This window comes from Phalacrocorax carbo, chromosome Z, assembly GCF_963921805.1.
Source record: "Phalacrocorax carbo chromosome Z, bPhaCar2.1, whole genome shotgun sequence".
NCBI classification, from domain to species: Eukaryota; Metazoa; Chordata; class Aves; order Suliformes; family Phalacrocoracidae; genus Phalacrocorax; species Phalacrocorax carbo.
The window spans coordinates 5,993,001-6,013,206 of record NC_087548.1 but is presented as its reverse complement, the minus strand read 5'-3'; the positions used below and the strand labels follow the sequence as shown (position 1 = coordinate 6,013,206).

Genomic DNA, 20,206 nt, shown 5'->3' with positions numbered 1-20,206 from the left:
CTCCCAGAGGGCTAGGACAGCAACAAAACTGTTAGAGGCATTCAGTTAAGGTTTCATGCAGGCAGATTACCTACCATTTGGTCACCCTTCATCCACATGACACAGAATACACTGATTACACTAGTTTAAGTGGAAAATACAAAAAAATGGACTCAGGAAAGGGAGGATCTATGCAACAGTGCAGCAGACAGACGAGCCCACCAAAAATAGAGCAGGCATTCTACATAAGGGAGTGTGTGATTTTGTTTAACCAAAATGTACATGATACAGCTTTGGGATGAGTTTGCCACATTATAATATTTTATTTTATTAAGCCAAAGCTGAAAGCTGATACAAAGCAGAGAGACAACTAGATTAGTTTCTAAAGGGCAAGTGCCCACTAACATGCCAAATGATAGGTGTGAACGGAAAGTCATGCTGGGGATTAAGAGCAGGGTAGCAGGAAGAGAGCAGAAAAGGAGATCTATCCTTATCCCTGAGGTGTTTGCAGGTGTGCTGAAAAGAAGCAGAGGTGTGTCACAAAAATAAGGTACACCAAATGTGCTTGAGAAGTGGGCTCAGATGGCTTGAGACATCCAGGTTTTCTCCACTGAAAACCAGAAATTTTTCTTTTTTAAGTACAGTAATGTTTTATATTTTGCCTGCAATTAAAATTCCAGAAAAAAAGCTTTCCCCTGACTGGTGCCTCCTGGAATCAGAAGCTGTCTTTCCTCTTCAGCACAAGCAAGCATCAGGTGGCAAAGAAGGAATTACACAAGAGGGATGCAGTATTCAGGTATTCATAGCTTCAGCCTAAACTCTGCTGGGACCTTGTGGAACAATGCTTCAAAGCAAGTCAAACCACCCATCAGCTCCTTTTCAGTATATCTGCAAACCACAGCTGTAAGCATTTCCACCTCCCAGGGAGGCAATTCTGCAAGCAAGCAGGAGTCCACAAGACTCGCATAGACCAGCCAGGCAAAACCAGTGCCGCCCTTCAAGCTAGAGCACACGTCAGGTCAAGGACTTTTGAAGCCTACGATAGCAGAGGAGGAATGTCAGCAAGAATGCTGTGCAGGAAGGGCACATTGTCCTTACAACAATCCTTCTCCCAGAGGAGGCCACTAACCTGTATGTCGCAGATTTACGTAATAAAGCTAAGGAGGTAAGAGGTCCCATTTGGGATGTGACCGATAATCACGCCGGTGAGTTTTGCATGCTTGTTCATTCCATTGTCCTTTCAAAGAATAGTTATTTGTAAGACTTGCAGAAACCTGTGCTTTTAGAAGAAGCTGTGCCCAAGCAACAAAAGAAAAGCACCCAAATAGCTCTGACTTCAGACATGTGGGGTTGCTCGTGCGCTTCTCAAATACACATAGCCAGGTTTCTCCTTATCATAGGAGAGGTAACCACATACCGGTGCTGGAGAAGACAGCTGCTTTCAGACATGTCATGAAACCATCCAGGATTTAAGTTCTTCTGGGAACCCATCCAAAAGCATTCAAAAGATAACTGAGAATCATTTATACACTCAGAGAAAAAGGGCCAAAGGCCTGATTATTCAAAATAATCAAGCCTGACAGGCAAGTGAGTGATGGCACATCAGAGGATGCACATGTCTGTTCTTCCTTCCCTAATTAAATCATGGACTAATCTTTCTACAGTATTATTATCGGTAACAAAGTAATGCCTTTTGCCTACAAGGACTTGGCTCTGTTTCACCAACGTGGGCAGGATCAAAACCCCTCCATATGACACAGTCACCTGCAGTCTACCCTGCAAAAGCCTACTTGTGGATGGCCTTAGTCATCCAGCTCCCTAACAGAAAGAGAAACCTCCTTTCCCTTCTTGCTCCTGGAAGCTACAGCATGGGCAATCTAGGGTCACATATTTTCAACTCTTTAGGTACTTAAGGACATGCTGCAACAAGGTCCAATGATTTTCAAACACACCAACTTAAGTTCACATCCAACCCAATGGATTGTGGAAACCCCAGGAAGAGTTTGCCTTCAGGGTCTGAGGAGCCTCTCTAGTTAACTTAGCTAAGCTCTCTGAAGACAGCACGTGAGAAGCAGGGATCTGTGAGAAACCCTCCTGCCAACAAGTGCTGTAACTGCTCGTTCCATTCATTACGTCCACTCCTAACCAGCATGATCCCCTCCCACCTGCTTTACCTGATTCCCAGCTTTAGACTACCAGTATTTTATATTACCCTGCAGCATGACCAAATTTCATTTCATCGATGCCCTGGATCCATCCTACTGTGCTTTAAGGCAATCTCTTTGCAAAAGGGACCGTGACCAAAGGTCACAACCCATAAGGGACGTTCAAGATTGGAGAGGAGAGAAATTACTGTACGGAAATGTCCACCTCATGGAGGGGCCATCCTCCCCTCACCCCCATGCTCTGCTGTTCTCCAACACTGTAGCATCGCCTTTGCCCAACCCCAGGTTGCATCTCTTCTTCACCCCACTTGCCCACCACACTTCCTCAGCTTCACTCACTCTGCCACCTCTGTGTCAAGCAGCTCCCCTCCTCTGGTGCGACTTCATTTTCTAATCTCGCCTGGACAGGAACACTGAGCTTTCAGCAAGGTCCCGCCGGTGAGTCAAGCCCCGCTTGCACACGTGGTTGTGAGCAGGGTGTATTAAGTGATGTAAATTGATCTATTGTTTGCTTCAACCCCGTGTGTGGTGAGAACTGATAAGAACAATGGACTCCCCATAACACTTCTCATCCATGTTATCAGCCTCTGATCTTAATCTCAGGAGTCAATGTCATAATCCATCACTGTTAATGAGTGTGAGCTCCCCTAGGCAGGGGCCTTATCTCACTGGGTATCTAAAGGGCCGTACGAGGTTATGGCAACGGTGCAATTAAGTAAAGGTTACGCTGGCCTGAAAGTGTTAGCACTGGCTCTTTGGGAACACTTCTGTGTTATCAGAGACCAGAGGAGGCAAAAGTAAATGCCTTGATGTGCCAAAATTCACATGTCTCTTCCTGGCATTTCCATTGCTGGGACCTTCTGACCCAGCAGATCCAGTACCAGCAACACAGAAGGAGAAGCTGCCAGCTTTGGGCACCTACAAACACAGACACACACAGGTGTCGTGGTTTGAAGGCAGGATTGAGCATGCTGGAGACGTGCTCATTTATTGCCACTAAATGTTCCATTTACTGCCAGAAATATTTCCTGAGGTGAAAGTAAAGAGTAAATACACAGGCAGTGTGTATTTATCAGTATGTCCTGTTTAGCTCTGTTGCCTGCATCTATCAAAATATCACACCTATCAATCAGACTCTCTAGAAGAGCAACCCTAAATAACATAAAACAGCCACACAACACCATCCTCATGCTGTCTTCTGGGGGGCTCCTGCCACAGAGGGCAAAAATAATTCCTTTTCCTGGCTCTTCCAGGGGCAGGTCACTCCATCAGGGCAAAGAAAATTGCGGCCTTCATGTCACCTAATTCATGTCCCAGCTAGAAAGGAGCTGATTTTGCACTGACAAGCTCTGCCAAGAAGTAAAGGAGTCCTCTTTCAACAGTACCTACACTGCCTGCCCGTCATACAGGTCACTGGCTACCTACAAAAATTATTTGCAGTGGTCCCCTTAAAGGCAAAAGTGTCTACAATGCCCTAAAACATGCTTGCCTCTGCCTGTGACTCAGCTGCAGATTTAACTGCAATGTAGGCAATCTTGGGATAATCAGGTCAAGGCTGTCAAAGAATATTGCCTCCAGACACAGATCGGTGGAAAGAGCAATCATTCAGCCTTGCCTCATTTATTACCTCAACAGTTTGGCTTCACACGTCTGCAACACAGCTCTCCTCCCACGCCTGCCCACTGCGGCTGGGCAGGGGCAGCGGGCACCGTGCCTTCCCTCGCTCCTTCCTACCACGTGGTATTTCAGTTCCAGTCCAAGTTTTGGAATTCAGTTCAGAAACAAATGGATGAAAACGACCTATGTTATACTAGAAGTGATACACCAGGTCAGATTAGGTGGTGCAGTGGTCTCCTCTGGCTATTCAACCCGTCCTTGAAAGCCATAACTTTCAAACACATTGGGGCTGTATTTAAGAGCAAGTATGATGGCGAGATAGCCATGCAGGATGGAAAACCTGTGGCTGACATACAGGTGGGTGAACTGAGGAGCAGTCAAAGCATTTCTGGAGCTGTACAGTGGCAGATAGTGTCAAGAGGAGAAACTCAGCTGAAATTTGCCAGTAAGCAAGGGGAAATGGCTGAACAGTCCAGGCCTTAATCACATTTCAGATACATGACAGCTTGGGCCACTCAAGTTAAAAACAAAACAAAATAAACAAACAAACCAAAACCAAACAAAAACCCACCATTTACTTAATCACATTTACATTTTGGATTTGGATCAATGAAACACTGTGGACTATCAGACACTAGAAGGACAAAGGGCAACAGAATATGTTTCTCAGAGAAGATGCCACACTAAGCTTCAGTCTAGAGGGGCTGGATACAGGATCTCAGGCAAGGCAGAGTGCGAGTGAAAAGAAGAGTGGAGAGGTATTCTCCAGAGGCACAACCTAGAAAGGTGTGTTTCTATCCATTGCTGCAGACCTAAGTCTGAGCACTTTTGAATCTGCTTTGAGTCTGAGAAGTGAGACAGCACAAACACGGTGGTGGCCAGAGCTCAGACCACGCATCAGCTCCATTGCGTCTCCGGCCAAGAGTGTTGTCTCAAGGGAAAGTTCAGGACCTGCTTCAGATGTAATGTGTGGACTGATGGATATAACCAGCCCACACTCCTTCCCAAGCTGCAGCACAAGGGAGTGCATGTCTCATCCCGGAGAAGGGCTATGAAATCCACAGCTAAAGGAGCATAAATCTCTCAAATCACCAGCTGTGCTCATTCAGCAGGAAAAGACAGAGAACATAAATCATCACAGGCTCACTTTCCATAGGACAGGTGAGCAGGGACTTCTTTTCCGGGGATATTTCAAGCACCTTTAATCAGACACGTCATTTGGATTAGGCTAAAGGACAGGTTTAGTGTCTGTCTTTTGCCAACTGGCTCACCCCTTGCTCAGGCTAATCCCCGCATCACACAGACACCAGACCTTTAGCGTTTATTTGGATGGCAGGATGAGCAGGGTAGGGGAGGACAGCCAGTGGCTGGTAAGCTCACTTGGGTCTGAGGAACGTTGGGTTCTGCCCCAAAACTTTCTACTGCTGTCATTAAGCAACCACACACGTATCCTTTGTGAGTCAAAGGTCTCTTAGGGTTCTCATTCTGTATGGCCACATCAGGCATTTCAGGGCAAAGCAGTTACTAAAGCAGCTCTATCTACACTGTTGGTTAAGCTTGGGACCAAGCCCAGTGCTGAGATTAGACAACCCTGCGGTAAACTCTGCAAGCCTGTAATAAAAGCTTGCCTTATCCTGAGCTGTACTTCTGCCTGGAGAAGGTGGACACTAGTGTTACCATGGCCCCCACACTCATTCTCTCATTGGTTTTGACCTACCTTGGTACTGGCACGGCTGACCGCACCACACCCCTGCCTGTTTGCAGGTGTCCCAGAGCCAGTTCTTCCTGGCCATAGCAGAGGCTTTGCACAAACAGCAGTGGAAACAGAAACAGACAGGTCTGGGAGATCAGACCACTTCTTCATCTCAATACACGGACATGACTGGAGGAAGTCAACAGACAACAAGTTATGAGAGACTCTATTTCTTATTCCATCCCTGATGCTCTGCCCATAATAAGATGCAAGCTATGTTTTTCACACAGTAATTTCCCAGTAGGCGAAACGTACCCAAATATGCATCTAACTTCCTTTAGCTGACATTCACCAGAGGCGACAAGGTCTCACCAGCATCCCCTTCGCTGCTCCATCAATTTGCCACTGCAGCTTTGGTGATGGAACAGCCGAAGACCTTGCAGTGATGATACAGCAGGCAGGAGAGTTTCCCAGGTAAGGACCATTTGTAAGGGGCTAAGCAAACACCACAGGTGAGCGACCCCACCTGCAGCCACTCGGGCTGGTTCAGCAGGAGCTCGACACAGTGGCGCCCATGCCCCACAGCGGCACTCAGTGCCAGGAACCAGGATCAGTGTCACCTACAGGAATGGTGCCTGGCTTTGACACCCTCCATCCCTCCCACCCCTTCTACTTCCCTTGCACTGTAGGTATACTTGTTGATATTTATTTTTCCCCTCCAGCTCAGTGAGGATGAAGAGGTCACACGGGGGAGATGCGCAGCCCGTGGTAGCTGCCCAAGAAGCTCAGCACGGCTCGGTCCTGCTCAGCTGGCAGTAACCAGGCGGAGGGAAAATTCCTCTGGCCTCCCTGCTTCACCTCCGAGCTACTGCACAGACCCAATCCCTTCAGGGGGTGGTGCCAGGTTTTACCAAACATACGGCTTTTGCACTGAACATGTGCAGACTGGCACACTCAGAGGACCAGGGGCAGGACTCACACAGGGTGCTGACTGCAGTAGAAAACCTTGGAGCTAGAATTAAGGCCGAAAGGGAGGAAGGGGGAATAACCGGCTCCGTCCTGGTGCTTGAATAAGCAGGTGCGTTATCAGCACGGGTACAGCCATACAGAAAAAGCTCATTTTGGACATCCTCAGCGACAAACATGGGATGAGGAGGCATGAGCTCTGCTGTGCCTATCTGCAGCTACATATTGCAACCTGGGTACACAGCACCACCCCCCAGGACAGATGCTCAGATTGAGGCAGTTTAACACAGCATCAGTGGAAGAGCATGCAAGGTGGCACGGAGCAGCGTCTGACACTCCAGAGGGCTCAGCTGACAAGTTGCTGTCTGCCAACACATGTGGTGCAAGCGGTATCACTGAACGGAGGGCAAATTTGCTAAGAAACCATCCTGGCATGTTTCTGGGTTGCCCTGCAAGTTTTGTCAACCATCCATCATAAAACACTGTGGGAATTTCTAAGGAGTTTGGAGAGGTGAACACTCTACAATGACACCAGCCTGTACAAGAAGTCAGCCAACTAGGAAAGGTTAAAAGCAGCTGAGAAATGCTGCTGGTCCAGGAAAACATTTGCATTAGTGAGACACAGGGATGGACCACTTCAATCAGTTTATTTCAACAGCATTCTCCCCTCCTGTGCTTTCTCCATCAGATAGTGCCTTTAAATTGCAACCTATATGGTATGGTATGTAACTCCTTGCAGAGCCACTAGCACATAGTTACTGTAGTCAAAGCAACACCCAGACACCACATCTCTCACTTTTCTCAATGCCTCATGAGGTATTCACCTGGATTCAGGGCAGGCAGAGGAGGCAAAGTCCAGGGAGCAAAAGCTGGTGTTGGCGCTTGCTGAAGGCAGCTTGATTGAGTTGGTACCCTCTTAGAGAGGTAACCTTCAAAGCCCAGGACTGCTATTCACAGGAGCAGAGGCAGCCCTAACAGTGACGGGGACAGGAGATACTCCCCCCTCAGCTGCCGAAAAGCACGCTGTGAACTGGCCATACCGTTGGCAGGATGGGTAAATATCTCCCTATCCTTGGCTGAAAATTTGCCACTGGCCTACTTTAAATTGCTACTTACCTGCATTTACAGGTTCCTCTAGTTTTTATTTACAGGTTTTTATTTAAATGGGTTAATCCATTTTCTGAGTGGGAGAATCCAAAAATTTCCATTCTCTTCTCTTTCTCCAGATTCCATGTATTTTCATTGCACAAGAAAGCACCAGAAACTGGGGTGTCTCTGGGATCAGACCTGAGGCTGTTGCTTCTCTGTAAGCACCGAGGGAAGATATTAGTAAAGTAGCATAACAATTGCTGTCATTACTTACAGCTCTAAAAAAAGATTTAACAGGAAGAAAGTCAGAATTTTATGAATATGGAAGGCATCCTTGTTTTGGTGTTGGACCAGAAGCGGCCCTCTTGTCAGAAATCTTAGATACTATTTAAGCACAAAACTGCTAAAAAAGGTCACAGATAACAGTCTGTGGATCATATAGCCATGGATAGTTTTGTTTACAAAATTTTTTGGCTGATTCGGATAGTTTGCAAACATTTTAAGCTATACATTTTTAACTCCGCGTTTTCAAACATTAAAAAGTTTCTTTGGCAAGTAGCTATCTCACGGTCTGAAAATAAAATCAGTTTAGAGATAAAACCTGAAGGATTCATACTTCTGCACTGATTGACCAGGTATTTGTCTAGGAGATACTGGAGTTAAACATTAGAGAGGGAGAGAGGCTCACACTAACTGGTAACCACAGCTATTCTTTACATTAATCATTTATGCTTCAGTGTAACTACATGTTTAAGCATGGGTTTCACTAATCTTTCACTTCAATCCAGAGACCTGCTGGGCCAAGAAGAGTGAAAGGCCTGGAGATCGCCACAACACCAAAACATTTACATCACAAATAGTTAAAATCAAACAGTGTATGGAGGAAGATGGGGAAGGTACACAGGAAAGACACAGGTCTCTTATTTGCTGTTTCCACCACCCATACCCACAGGTTTCTCTGCTGACAATGGCATGTTTGGCCTTTTTACAGCTACTAAAGACAGTTTGCAAAGTAGTTGGAGCACTGTGTCCTGATAGTCCTGCTCCATGAGGGCACGCATAGGGGCTGAGCAGGCTCTAAGTCATTAGCTGAAATAACACCACCCTCTGCTGAGTAACGACAGGTCCGAGCCACTGTAAATGATAGCTAGGTACTCTCAGACCCTCCCTCAAAGAGTCTGGTAAAACAGAAATCCCTCCCTTCACAGGCACTGGGGGAGTAATTATAACTGTGACCAGAACAAAGAAAGAATCTGGAAAGCAGCAAACACACTTAATACTACCAAATCTCCCAGTCCCTCTTCCGGGAGCTTTGGCACAGCAAATTAAGAAAAGAACATATACCGAGAGTTTAAGAAGAGGTGGGGAGCAAAGGTGAGCCCTGGCGTCTCGGGGCGGGCAGAGGCGCTGGCTCTTGGCACAGCAAAGGTGGCAGCAGCTACTGATCAGCAGCACCTCATATTGGCTCTGGGAGCCCTCCAGTGGCTGTATACCAGCTGCTGCCTAGAGCAAGAACCGTGTGGGTGCTGCTGTCCCTGTCTCCAAAACAGGAGACAGGTAGCGGGACCCTCCAGCAGCACAGCTGCCGAGATGGGGGGAGGGAGTCAGGCATCAGCCCTTCCTCTGGTCTGAGGCAAAAGCAGCAAACGTCAAGCTAAGCCCTGATAGGGAATACACACTCCAAGACTAAACAACGCCATGGGATCACTGTGTGGAGCATGACATGGAGGGGAGCATGGTCAGCACTCCACAAGCCCAGAGCTGTGCCGATCAGCAAACTGCAGAGCAAGTTTGCTAAAGCTAAACCCACAAAGGAAGAGCAAGCGTTTGCACAAGGGTTTTGGGCAAAAGCTGGGGCTCAGCTTATTTCAAACACAGGTTAACAACACAGAGAAGAATGACTTGCGACTCATCGGGGTCATAGGAGTCCAGACAGAGCAGAGTACCAGGAGACTCCGGAGCACTCCTCCACTGATGAACCCTGGCACAAGAGCTCAGCTGATTTTGAAAGAAGAAGGTGTTTTGTTTACACCTAGGGATGACACTAACCAGTGAGCACAAGGGCTAAAACACAGTTGGCTCTGGGTTCAGGAGGATGAACTACCTCAAGCCAGAAGAGCAAGGGTCTCTCTTGCCAACTCCTTAAGCAGATTTCAAGCACTTCCTCCAGCTCGGTGAGTTGGTAGCACTTGAACGCCACCCACTCTTGCACCATCATACACATGGAGTGGGTGTTTGCAGCCCAAATCTGCAGTACCCTTGCTTTAGATGGAAAATGGTAATACTCTAATTCCTTTTGTTGGATTTTTCACATGACTGACCACAAAACTATTAATATCTGACTCCAGAGCTGGTTCAGCTAGACAACTCATTCCCTCCAAGGAGAGGAAAACCACAACTTCTTCCATCCCTGGAAAAACCTTTTGTGACTCCAAGACCAGCAGCTCAGATGTAGTAGAGACAGCTCTGGTTTGCTGATACACCTCAGTGGAGAATGTCAACCAGCATGAGACAGTTCGGTTTGTTTCTTCTGTGCCTTCTTCACATCTCCAGGAAGGGTGAGTTCTGAGCTTGCTACAAAACCCTGTCTGACCAAGGCTTTTCTTCTCCCTCTAGTCAAAGTACCAGGGGAATTGACTTGTACAATAAACTCTCCAAGAATTGTACCATCCATTGTGTTGCTTAAAAGGATCCTGAAGTTCCAGGTGCATGTGAAAGCACTGGAAAAACTCAAAGGCTTCACTCTGAAATTGTCAGAGAGGTCTTTGTCTTGGGGTTTTTTGCATTTTTTGCTTTTTTAACTTGTGCAGGGAGATCATGTTCATCTAACTTTTCCCCTGCATTGCCAATTGGATGCAAATTCTCATCACCGCTCAGAAGTGCTGTTTCGTATTCCTAGGAGTTGCTATGCAATGGACACAATTTGCTTCAGTTCCACTGAGCACTTAAGCTCACATTTAACTTCAAGTATGCACTTAAGTTCCATTAAACTCAATGGGATTTGCTTAGAGCAAGGCTAGCATTTGTGGTGGTCTTCAGCAAAAATGCCTTCCCTGCCAGAGGGGTCAGGCCCTGGCACAGGCTGCCCAGAGAGGTGGGGGCATCACCGTCCCTGGGGGGGTTCAAAGGACGTGCAGACGTGGCCCTTGGGGCCATGGTTTAGGAGGCCTGGGGGTGTTGGGTTGGGGGTTGGCCTTGATGATCCTAGAGGTCTTTTCCAACCTTAATGATGCTATGATCTTGTTACTGTGTTCATGACCTCAAATCCTTTCCATTGACATCTAGCAGATGCACTGACCTCTCAGCTGCTTTCAGGTGTTACCTCATGTAAGGTGTAAGCTATTTGCCTATGACCTTCTCTGTTTCTTGTAAGAGGTTCAGTCCCAGGAAGAAATGGGCAAGAGAAAGCCATGGAAGACCCACCATGCTGAAGCTTTAGGGTTAAGGTTAAATTATACACAAGATGCTGACAACTCCCTTTTCTCATAATTTAGGCAAACCATTCCCATAGAAATGGGTGGAGCTGGTGACATTGGAAGCACTTATTTTTAACCTTATTTCTTATATGGAAGGCAAAAATAATGTTCTTTGCTTAAGATTAAAATAAAATGCAAACCGAAAAGGTGTCAGAGAAAAGCAAATCATGTACTCAAAAGCATATGATCTACAGTTCTCCAAAAGTAAAAGGTTACAGTGACACGCTGTAAAATAAACAAAAAAGCATGAAGTAAACTAGAAAGCAACAGCATTTTCCATTTTCATTGCCAGGCCTTTGTGTTCAAAGTCCATGAGCTTCCTGAAGTCCGGTGGCCGTGTAGCCTTGTGTATTAGATTACCTAGGCTGCAAAAGGTACTTCGTATGGTTATAAGGAGTGACAAGGCAGCCCGACTCCAGACCTTAGTAATCAAACTGCCAGCTTGGCACCGATTCCCGATAAATAACTTAACAGCAGAAAACTGGTCCTGCATCAGCCTTTGTCCTTTGTGCAGGGCACAACAGATCAATACGAGCTGCACCGCCACCGAGGTATTTGTCAAGTATTATGGAAAACAATTATGAGCAAGCAACACATCTTGTCTTCAAGTTTACACGATTAACCCAACAGCTGAATGCCCACAGACACAGTGAAGCCAGCTAGACCAGGGGCGGGTGGCAATTATTTACAGGACGCCTTTACATTTTTCACAGTTATTCTCAGCCATTGAGGGGAAAGTTTCTGGTTTAATGAAGCCATCAGGTGAGTTTTATAAGACAGGAACATAGCCACAGACCTTCCTGAAGCCACAATCTGCTCCTACAGCTGTTGCAATCAGCAACGCGGTGGGCAGATACACGTATCTCCATGGAAAGCACTGCCTGCAGGTGCTGTTTGTTGACACTGTTGGTTCCTGGGGAAGGAGACAGATGAAGCATCGAGTTCTCCCTATACACTTCCACGGCGGGGAGTGTCCATTCAGCTGAGGGCTTTTTCATCACTGGACAGAAACGATCAGACTGGGTCTGGTGGCAATGAGGTCCGGCTCCCCAGACTGCACTAGGATTTACTGTGACCAAATTTGGCCAAAAAAGCAAAATCCCAACTGTTTGTGACATCTCAGCTGGAAAACTCAGGATTTCCCCTGCCATGACAGCAGGACAAGGCCTGTCTGGGAAGACACTGGCAGCTGGAGTCCACGCAGTGGCAACCTGCTCTGCTAACAGGGAGGTGCTTTCTGTGCTGTCGGTGGCATCCTCCTTCCCATGACAGGAGCTGATACAGGGAACTTGCCTGTTCTCACCAGCTCTTGTACAATGAGTATCTCCAAGTCTTTATTCAGATCCTGTCGTGTCTTATGAAGATGTTACTTTGTGATGATAGCACCATTGATTGTTAGAAACATCAACTGTTACTACCTTTCCCAGGGGTGATGCAACCACCAGCTGATTAATTTAACAAATACTATAACATAGGAGTGTGTGGGTGCATGCATTCAAATGCAGGGCTGATACCCTTACTGCATTTCAGTGCTTAAAGCCACCAGATAAATGCAAAACTTTTATTTTTAGCTTTTTTTTCAAAAAAAAAAAAAGAAAAAAGCCTGCCTTTCAAGGACATAAATGTCTGCTAACTGTAAAAGACTGTGTTAACTTAAGGTGTTATTGTTCGCTTTATAAACAAGAGGCCTGCTTAGGAATGATATCACTTTCAACGTGAGCTCCTCAGTCCCCTGAGCTCTGCTGCAGACTGGTACCAAATCCAGCCACCGTAACTCCAATTATCTCCAAGTCCTCAGCAAGAACACCAAGCAGCACAGGGCCTGCCATGGGAACAGAACATCCCTTTTCTGACCAGCAACAGAGCAGGTGCAGGAAGGGTGCCCAATTTTCCTCTTAAACACTCCAGACAAATCAGTCTTGCTCATCTCTTTTTGCTTCTAGGTGTGCAGTCCAACGGCTGGTCCGTTCACGTCCCGTCTGATGTTACTGGTGAACTTGGGAAGATGGTTATCCTGCCCTGTACTTTCACACACCCCTACAAAACATTTGACCGGACCCTCACTGCCATTTGGAGGATCAAGGAACCTTACAACGGCACAATAGTTTTCAAGTGCATTAGTCAGAGCGCCAGCGAGCTCTGTAAGACTGCCATCAGCTACAAAAACAAATACAAACTGCTTGGCAACCCCCGGCACAAGGACCTCTCCATCAGGATTGACAATCTGACTTGGAGCGACAGCGAGAGATACTTCTGCCGGGTGGAGTTGTCCGGAGATATCCACGACAAGTACGAAAGCAGGAATGGGATAAAGCTGCATTTGATTGGTAAGAGGGCACGACAGCCAAAGGAGGCAAAGCCGCCCCGTAGGGAAGCGAGCGCCTCAGCGTGTAGAAACTGATAGGACGGTAACAGAAAACTATCTGAGATGGTCTTCTGGCGAGCTGGCTTTTCCAGATCTGTGGATAGTTCATAACATTTGGGCAGGGAATAGTCATTGCCTTCAGCAGCCTTCCAGTACGAGGCGATGAACGCAATGCAGGGAAGGCAACAGGAACAAACCCAGTAAGGGAGTAGCCAGGCTCTGGCTGTGAGGGCAAGAGCCAGCCAAGTCCCGGGCATCCCACTTTGTCCCTGCCGCACAGGATCTGCACAAGCAGCAGAGAGGCAAGCTGGGGTCAGCAGCCCACGGGGTGGGGTTAGAGAGATCTTCATCAGAATCCAAACTGGAGAGCCTGCGTGCTGAGCACACGTTAGCAAACATAAGCACCAGAAGGCCTGGATGGTCACAGGGGATTGGAAAGAGAAGGCACCTGGTACCCACATGCCACAGGTCCAAAGCCCTCTGGAGCAGGAAACATTGAGTACAAACAGCCTGAAAAATCAGCTCGGATCAACAAATGTCAAACGTTAACCCCACCTCCCAGGGTGTGCTCACAGATCGAGGGTGTGCTGGGAGACCCAGGTGGCCGTGGGAACAGGCTCAGACCGTACCAGTGAGCGCAAAGGTGCCACGTGTTGGATGATTTTGCTTGTGAAGTGAAACTGCCTCATGCCTCTTGTGTGCTGTGGGCGTCCAGAGGGGACCTGAAAATGAGCTCGGTTACTACTTGGGAAGTTCTGCATAGTCGAGGCTCTCCTTGAAGCAGCTCCTGAACACACACACCACACACAGAGGATGACCAGGGCTCTCCTTCATTTGGAGCAGCTGCTGAACACCACCCCCACACAGCATGACCAGGGCAGGATGGCAGCAAAACCTGTCTCTCAGGGGCTGCCTGGATTTTAACACCGGAGGAATGGTAACATAAGCAGACATGGTACCCAGGCTGCACCCCGCCTTGGGAGAGGGCCCCAACAGTATGAATGGGAGGGGTTAAATAATGCTGAAAAGGTTAGTTTAAACACCAAAACACACAGACAGGTGACAACTAACCCAGCTAGCTTTCTTACAGATCAGTTCTCCAGCCTCAAACCCACGTTCCATCGACAAGGGAGAAGACGTGCTGTAGGTGGTTGCCAGCTATGCATTTGCTGTCTAGCCTGACAAAAAATGAGACAAATATTGACCTCCTGCCTTTCCTCCGCGCCAACACTCATTTAGTTCCCTTCAGTTTCCACAATGCTTTTAGGAACCAAATGCGTGAAATGGGTCAACGGGTCCAGCAGGAGAGGATTGATGAGTAAGACAAGCTTGGTCATATCAGCTACGCTTCCTTAGAGGACTAGACCACAGACATCATGTTCAACAGTCCGCCTCAACATATTACATCCCGCAAATTACCTTTGCCACTGTGTTTTCAGTCACACAGTCCCATATGCTCCAAATACAGGATACAAATTTAGTGGCCCTGTGTTGGTATTGGGGTACCCCAAAGCAATGAAGAACCAGTACCAGCTGTTAGGTGGCCACTACAGGGTTGGAAAACACCATCAAAAATAGGTTGTAGCAAGAAGTATAAATGCTCCCTGACATAATTTGACAAATCTGGGAAGTGTCAGGCACTGAGCAAAGGGCTCACACAAATGGATCTCTCCATCTGTGCTCTGGAGGTCAGAGACCAAGGAAAGAGCCATGAGATGCTTCCAGGAGAGCACTGGTTGCTTTGTCCTGGGCCATGTGGAGATGCAGCCAGCCCAAAAAGGTCGCCAGCTACACCTGTGCCTGCATCACAGACAGCACTGGGGTGCAATTCACAGTGCAACTGCAAAGAGGAACCCACCTCCAAGGGTGATTGCCCTGCTACAGCACAGTGCCTCTGCCTCCTGTCACTATGGAAGGTCACAACAGCTGAAGTCGACCAAACCTCAGAAAACCGCGTAAGGCATTACAGAGATAAAACACAAAGTACATGTCCTTGCACCCAGGCTTTGCTGGGTGAATCCCTTTGCAACGCAGGCAGGGTGGGGGAATCTAGGGAAAGAAGGTGCTGAGTAAAACAAGGAAGGGGAGGTTTGATCCCAACATTACCCTGATATAACGTGCTGAGGGTCCGTCAAGATCAAGCACTCGTTCCACCTGTATTGTGTTAGACTTGCCTTTGAAACCTGATTCCCTTTCCCTCCCCTGTTGTGATTTCTGCAGCTGCCCCCAGGATCATTAACATCACCGTCAGCTCCAACGGGGATCGCACCTTCCAGGCACGCTGCACCGCCGAGGGGGAGCCAGCACCTGCTCTGACCTGGAGCGGACCACCCTACAGCAACCTCACCGCCACCACCAGCATGAACCACCGTGTCACCAAGGAGCTCCGGTACCTGACCCACGACGGAAAATACACCTGTACTGCTGTCAACAGCCACGGGAGAGCAGAGGGGGCTGTGTACTTCTACAAATTCAAAGCATCCAACAGCTCCTTCCTCCTGATCCTGATCTTTGTGCCACTGGGAATTAAAGTGCTCATTTTGCTAGTGATACTGGGCTTCAACGTTTTCTCAAGAGGAGGTACGTATCACTGTTTCCCTCGATAGTCTTCCTCCATCAGACAGGTAACCAGCAATAGGATGCAGCAGATAAAGTCAGGCAGGGTTGGGTTTGTTTGGGGTTTTTTTTTTTGTATAATGATTTTATGATTTTCCACCCTAGAAGAAACACATTTCTAATAGGAAATCTAAGAACAAGTAACAGGGACCTCCTGGCTGGCTGATCACAGCCTGCAGACAGAACGTCTCCTTTGGGAAGGGACCTTTGAAAAGACAGAGGGAGCAGGAGTTTTCCTGTGCCTGAGGAGAAAGGTTAATAAACTAACAGATGGGCAATTAGCAGAGAACTCACTACCTACACAACCAGATTTTAAATTTTTTTCTTGAAGCAAACTAATTGCTACCTCTTCCCCTGTAGCCTGCGGGCAGGATTTACCTTTGCTGCATCCCACGCAGCAGTTTAATCTCCTGGGATGGGCAACCTCATTTTACAGACTGCCCCTCTAGGTCCCTCGGGCCTCACCACCCAGGCGCTTCCCAGTCGTTAGTGAAATCCCACCTTCCAGCCAGACCAAGGCCATGAGAGCAGGCAAACCCCGGCTCATAGGAGATGAGCATGGACCTCGTGAACTGAGGGATGAGAGCTCCCAAGAAGCCTGGAGGCCACTAGCCCCCAGGCCACCACCCCTGCTGTGCAGGGGGGAATCAGGAGGGGCTCTGGGCTCTGCCCCTCAGGCTGGACACGATGTCACCTCACCGTGACTCCTCTGTAGTCTGATGTCAACACCTTGCGAAAGCCACCGCTTGCCTCAAACTGGAGAAGCTGTAAGACAAATCAGAAATGTTTTGTTCCTTATAGTCTAGTGCCAAATTCCCACCTTCATGAAGGAGACCACACACCTGACAAAAGGTATCTCCTCACTTGTTGCAATGTCACAACCACCCTCCAGCGCAGCTTGCCAACAGCTCTAGGTCAGTCCTGGCCCCCCAGCTCACTCTGACCGCATTGCTAACCCACATCTTCCTTCCCACTTCACAGGTCCCTCCTCTGCCCCATCCAGCCTGGCCCGGTAAGGACGTTCTGCCTTCTACTCATGTTATCAAGCAGGAGGGTGGAGATGGTTAAGGAGAGAAATACAGCATGTCCTTGGTCTTGGCAACAACCTTTCGGCCCGAGAGCAGGCTCCTGGGACAAGGACAGGGTTGGGCTGATGGCCAGGCGAGCCGGTGTGAGGGACCAAGGCTTGGGCACTGCTGGGAGGAGGCTCCGTCTTGGGTACCACTGAGGAGAGACGCCACTGATGTGAGGACAAGGGACTGGGGCAGCTGACTGGAGGGACCATGGCACACGGATGCTGCAGCAGCAAGGGGCTAGCAGAAGTTTAGGTGGGCCACAGGCCCAGAGCACGGTAACTAGCAAAGAAAACTAGCAAAGGTAACTAGGGTGGTAAACTAGCAAAAGAACCACCACCTGAGGGACAGGTGAAGGGAACAGGCTGGGATGGCACCTGTGGCAGGCTGATGATGAATGAGAGAGGGAAGCTCTGTGCAACAGAAACGTTCCCCTGCCCCAGCACCCCAGTCTCTAATGGGGCACAAAAAGGGGCCACATCAAAGCTGATGAGCTCTGCCCAGTGTGGAAGTGGTATGGAGATGCCAAACAGCCCACCTCTGAGCCAGCTCAGTGTGGCAGGGCCCAATTCTTCGGCTGGTATCCATACAAAGCTCCCAGAGCACCCCTGGCATTTCCCATTCCCCAGAACACCACCATCCTTGGACACTCCTGACAGCTGTGGTGGCCAAGCTAGAAAGGGGTGGGGGAAAAAAAACCTCAAACTGAAAACCAAAAACAACCCTTAGGGTGAACCTAGAGAAGCTGTATCTGAGGTCAGTGTGATTACACCTGCCTGGGGCTGCTCCCTTCCAACTTGAATTATCCTTATGCGATGCCTCCTTCACCCACCTTACCCAAGAAAGATGGCCATTTCAGCAGGACAGTCAAAGGTACAGCATCAGGACGCAGCCAAAGAGGCAACAGGGAATGTGATTCTGCAGTTAAATTTGTAATAATTATTTGCAAAAGCATAGTTTTTGCCAATTTAGCAGTGTCAAAACCATACTGTACCCTTTGATAATATTTTTATAGATGCATACATAGACGAAAGCTTAAAAACCAAGATCCTCCACACTCTGCATGAGAAGACCCTTCTCAGGAGAAGTTTGCACAATCTCCCGAGGCTCTGAGCAGCAGGACAGTAGAGCAGGAGTTAATGCTAAGGATGTAGGGGATCAGTCTGGATGCTTCAACATGTAAAACATTAGATGCAACTCAGACACTTAAAAACTACCTGCTGCAGAGGGGAGGATCCACACGATGCAGTATTGCAGACACTTACCCTGACACAACTTCACTGCTAGTTGAAGACCCTTATAAAGCCTAGAGCAGCCAGAAATGTGTCTTCACATTATTCACTTCTTCCACTGCCAGGCCACAGCTGCAGGACTCCACCTATGAGAACTTTGACCGCAGACACGGCGGCAGCCAGCCTTTGCCGACAGAAAGAACAGCATCGAGACGCAGCTGAGGACCTGGGCGGTCTCATCCGCACTCACTTGCACGGTTCCAATTCCTGTCTGCTCTGTACAAGGGTGCCCTCCCCCCTGTGAACATAAGACTGACGTTGACTGATGCACGGAAGGTCAAACGGGCCTTGTAAGAGCATGTTTTCCATCCCTGCTGCTGCTTACAAGCAAGAAAAGCCTTTAAAAGGAAGACAGAAGAAAGAAAAAAGAAAACAAAGACGGATGGAGCTAGAAGAGCAGAAGAGGATCTACGTAGGATGTCAGTTCTAACCAACCTGTGTGTTTTTAGCCCGTATCAGATAGTGTTTAGCAAGCAGGTAACAGTCTACCATTTTCTCACATCTTTTTGCTTTGGCATTTTTCAAATGTTACTTCAAAAAGCAGTTTTCACCACTCCACTTGTCAAACCACACGCAGCTTCCTAAAGCCAGCAAGGGAAGTATTTTCACGTTTCAGATACCAGCTGTGAAAAAAATGCTACAGGAGTTTCTGCAGGTATTATTGTTATTATTAACATTATTATTCATTAACTTCCAAAATAGTTTATTTAAGAGTTTAAAGGAAATCCTAACACTCAAGAGGAATCCAAGCAAAAAGGAAAAAGAGGTTTCACAAAAGCTGGTACAGCTGAAACCAATGCATTCAAAGGGTGCTCTGTGTTGTAACCGCCGCAGCTCGTAGGGCTCATGTGCACACACAAGCAGAATCTCAGATCTTTGTGTTTATCACACCCCGCTGTGAAAATGTTCCAATAAACCAAATTGGCTTTTTTTTTTTTTTTAAAAAGAATTATTTCTGAACGATTTCCATCTCTGTGTTACATGATGAAGTTCCTTTAAGGCCTGACTGCTCACCTCTTAAATTGTTCTGAGAGGAAGACACTACTACACAGCCACTGGCCATGCACAGGCTAGTCTCTAACCCCACTGTGAACCTGCTCCAAGACCAGGTGAGGAGACCCATCTTACGGTACAGGATGACACGAGTCAACCTGGAGCCCTGGTCAAGCAGACAAAGGCATTGTGTGGGCAATGCGTTGGCACTGAGGGGAAGATAGAATGAAAAGATTAAAAAAAGGAGCGACAAGAACCTGCTTTCAGGTTTTTATCATAGGATTTGGTGCTCTGCGGAATCATTCCGGTGCAGCAGCTCTTTTCCTAACGGTGCTGCCTCTGGTCACAGCCACCGCTGGCCAGGAGCCCAAGCTGCTCCTGAATTATCATCAAGCCTGTGGCCCTGCTTGGAAGCTCACCCCCAGCCTGGGAATTATTAAAGTTCACCTCTTCATAAAATCTGCACTGGGAGAGTAAAGCACAACTTTAAATGACTTGGCCAGGATATCTAGAAAAAAAAAAAAAAAAAAAAGAAAAAAAAATACAAGGAAATATTTGAACCTGATCTTTTAAATCCCAGTTTAAAATCCCAGCAGTGGCAAAGCCAGGTTTAATAAAAATAGGAAAAGATGCAAAGAGTAAAAGGAAGTTATAGCAAACAGTGTGGTCACGGACCAGTAAGCTCACTTTCCCAGGGAGAAAGAGATCTCGGAGATATTAACTGGACAAATGGAATCTCTGAGCCCATATGATTTACAGACATAGAGTAACAAGAACCCATTTTTACCTGCGCATGGAACTGGAGCTTGGCTTCCAAGATTTTCCTCTTGAAATCTACTTCTTTAACTCAAGTAGTCTGAGTCCAAATAGAAGCACGGGACC

At 47.7% G+C, this 20,206-nt stretch overlaps 1 protein-coding gene across 1 annotated transcript; it reads left to right on the top strand.

The window, feature by feature from the left end:
* Positions 1 to 10,002: 10,002 nt before the first annotated feature.
* On the top strand, positions 10,003 to 18,802 carry SIGLEC15 (sialic acid binding Ig like lectin 15). Its single transcript, XM_064438836.1, has 5 exons — positions 10,003 to 10,067; positions 12,929 to 13,312; positions 15,571 to 15,930; positions 16,948 to 16,978; positions 18,397 to 18,802. The coding sequence occupies exons 1-5, from the start codon at positions 10,004 to 10,006 to the stop codon at positions 18,491 to 18,493; spliced, it is 936 nt and encodes a 311-aa protein (XP_064294906.1). The 5' UTR covers position 10,003; the 3' UTR covers positions 18,494 to 18,802.
* Positions 18,803 to 20,206: the final 1,404 nt, after the last annotated feature.

Excerpts from the sequence above, each read along its gene's own strand:
- SIGLEC15 (XM_064438836.1), top strand. The coding sequence starts at position 10,004 with ATGTCAACCAGCATGAGACAGTTCGGTTTGTTTCTTCTGTGCCTTCTT. Across the intron at positions 10,068-12,928 it reads TCTTCACATCTCCAGGAAGG|GTGTGCAGTCCAACGGCTGG; the intron begins GTGAGTTCTGAG and ends TTTTGCTTCTAG. Across the intron at positions 15,931-16,947 it reads CAACGTTTTCTCAAGAGGAG|GTCCCTCCTCTGCCCCATCC; the intron begins GTACGTATCACT and ends CCCACTTCACAG.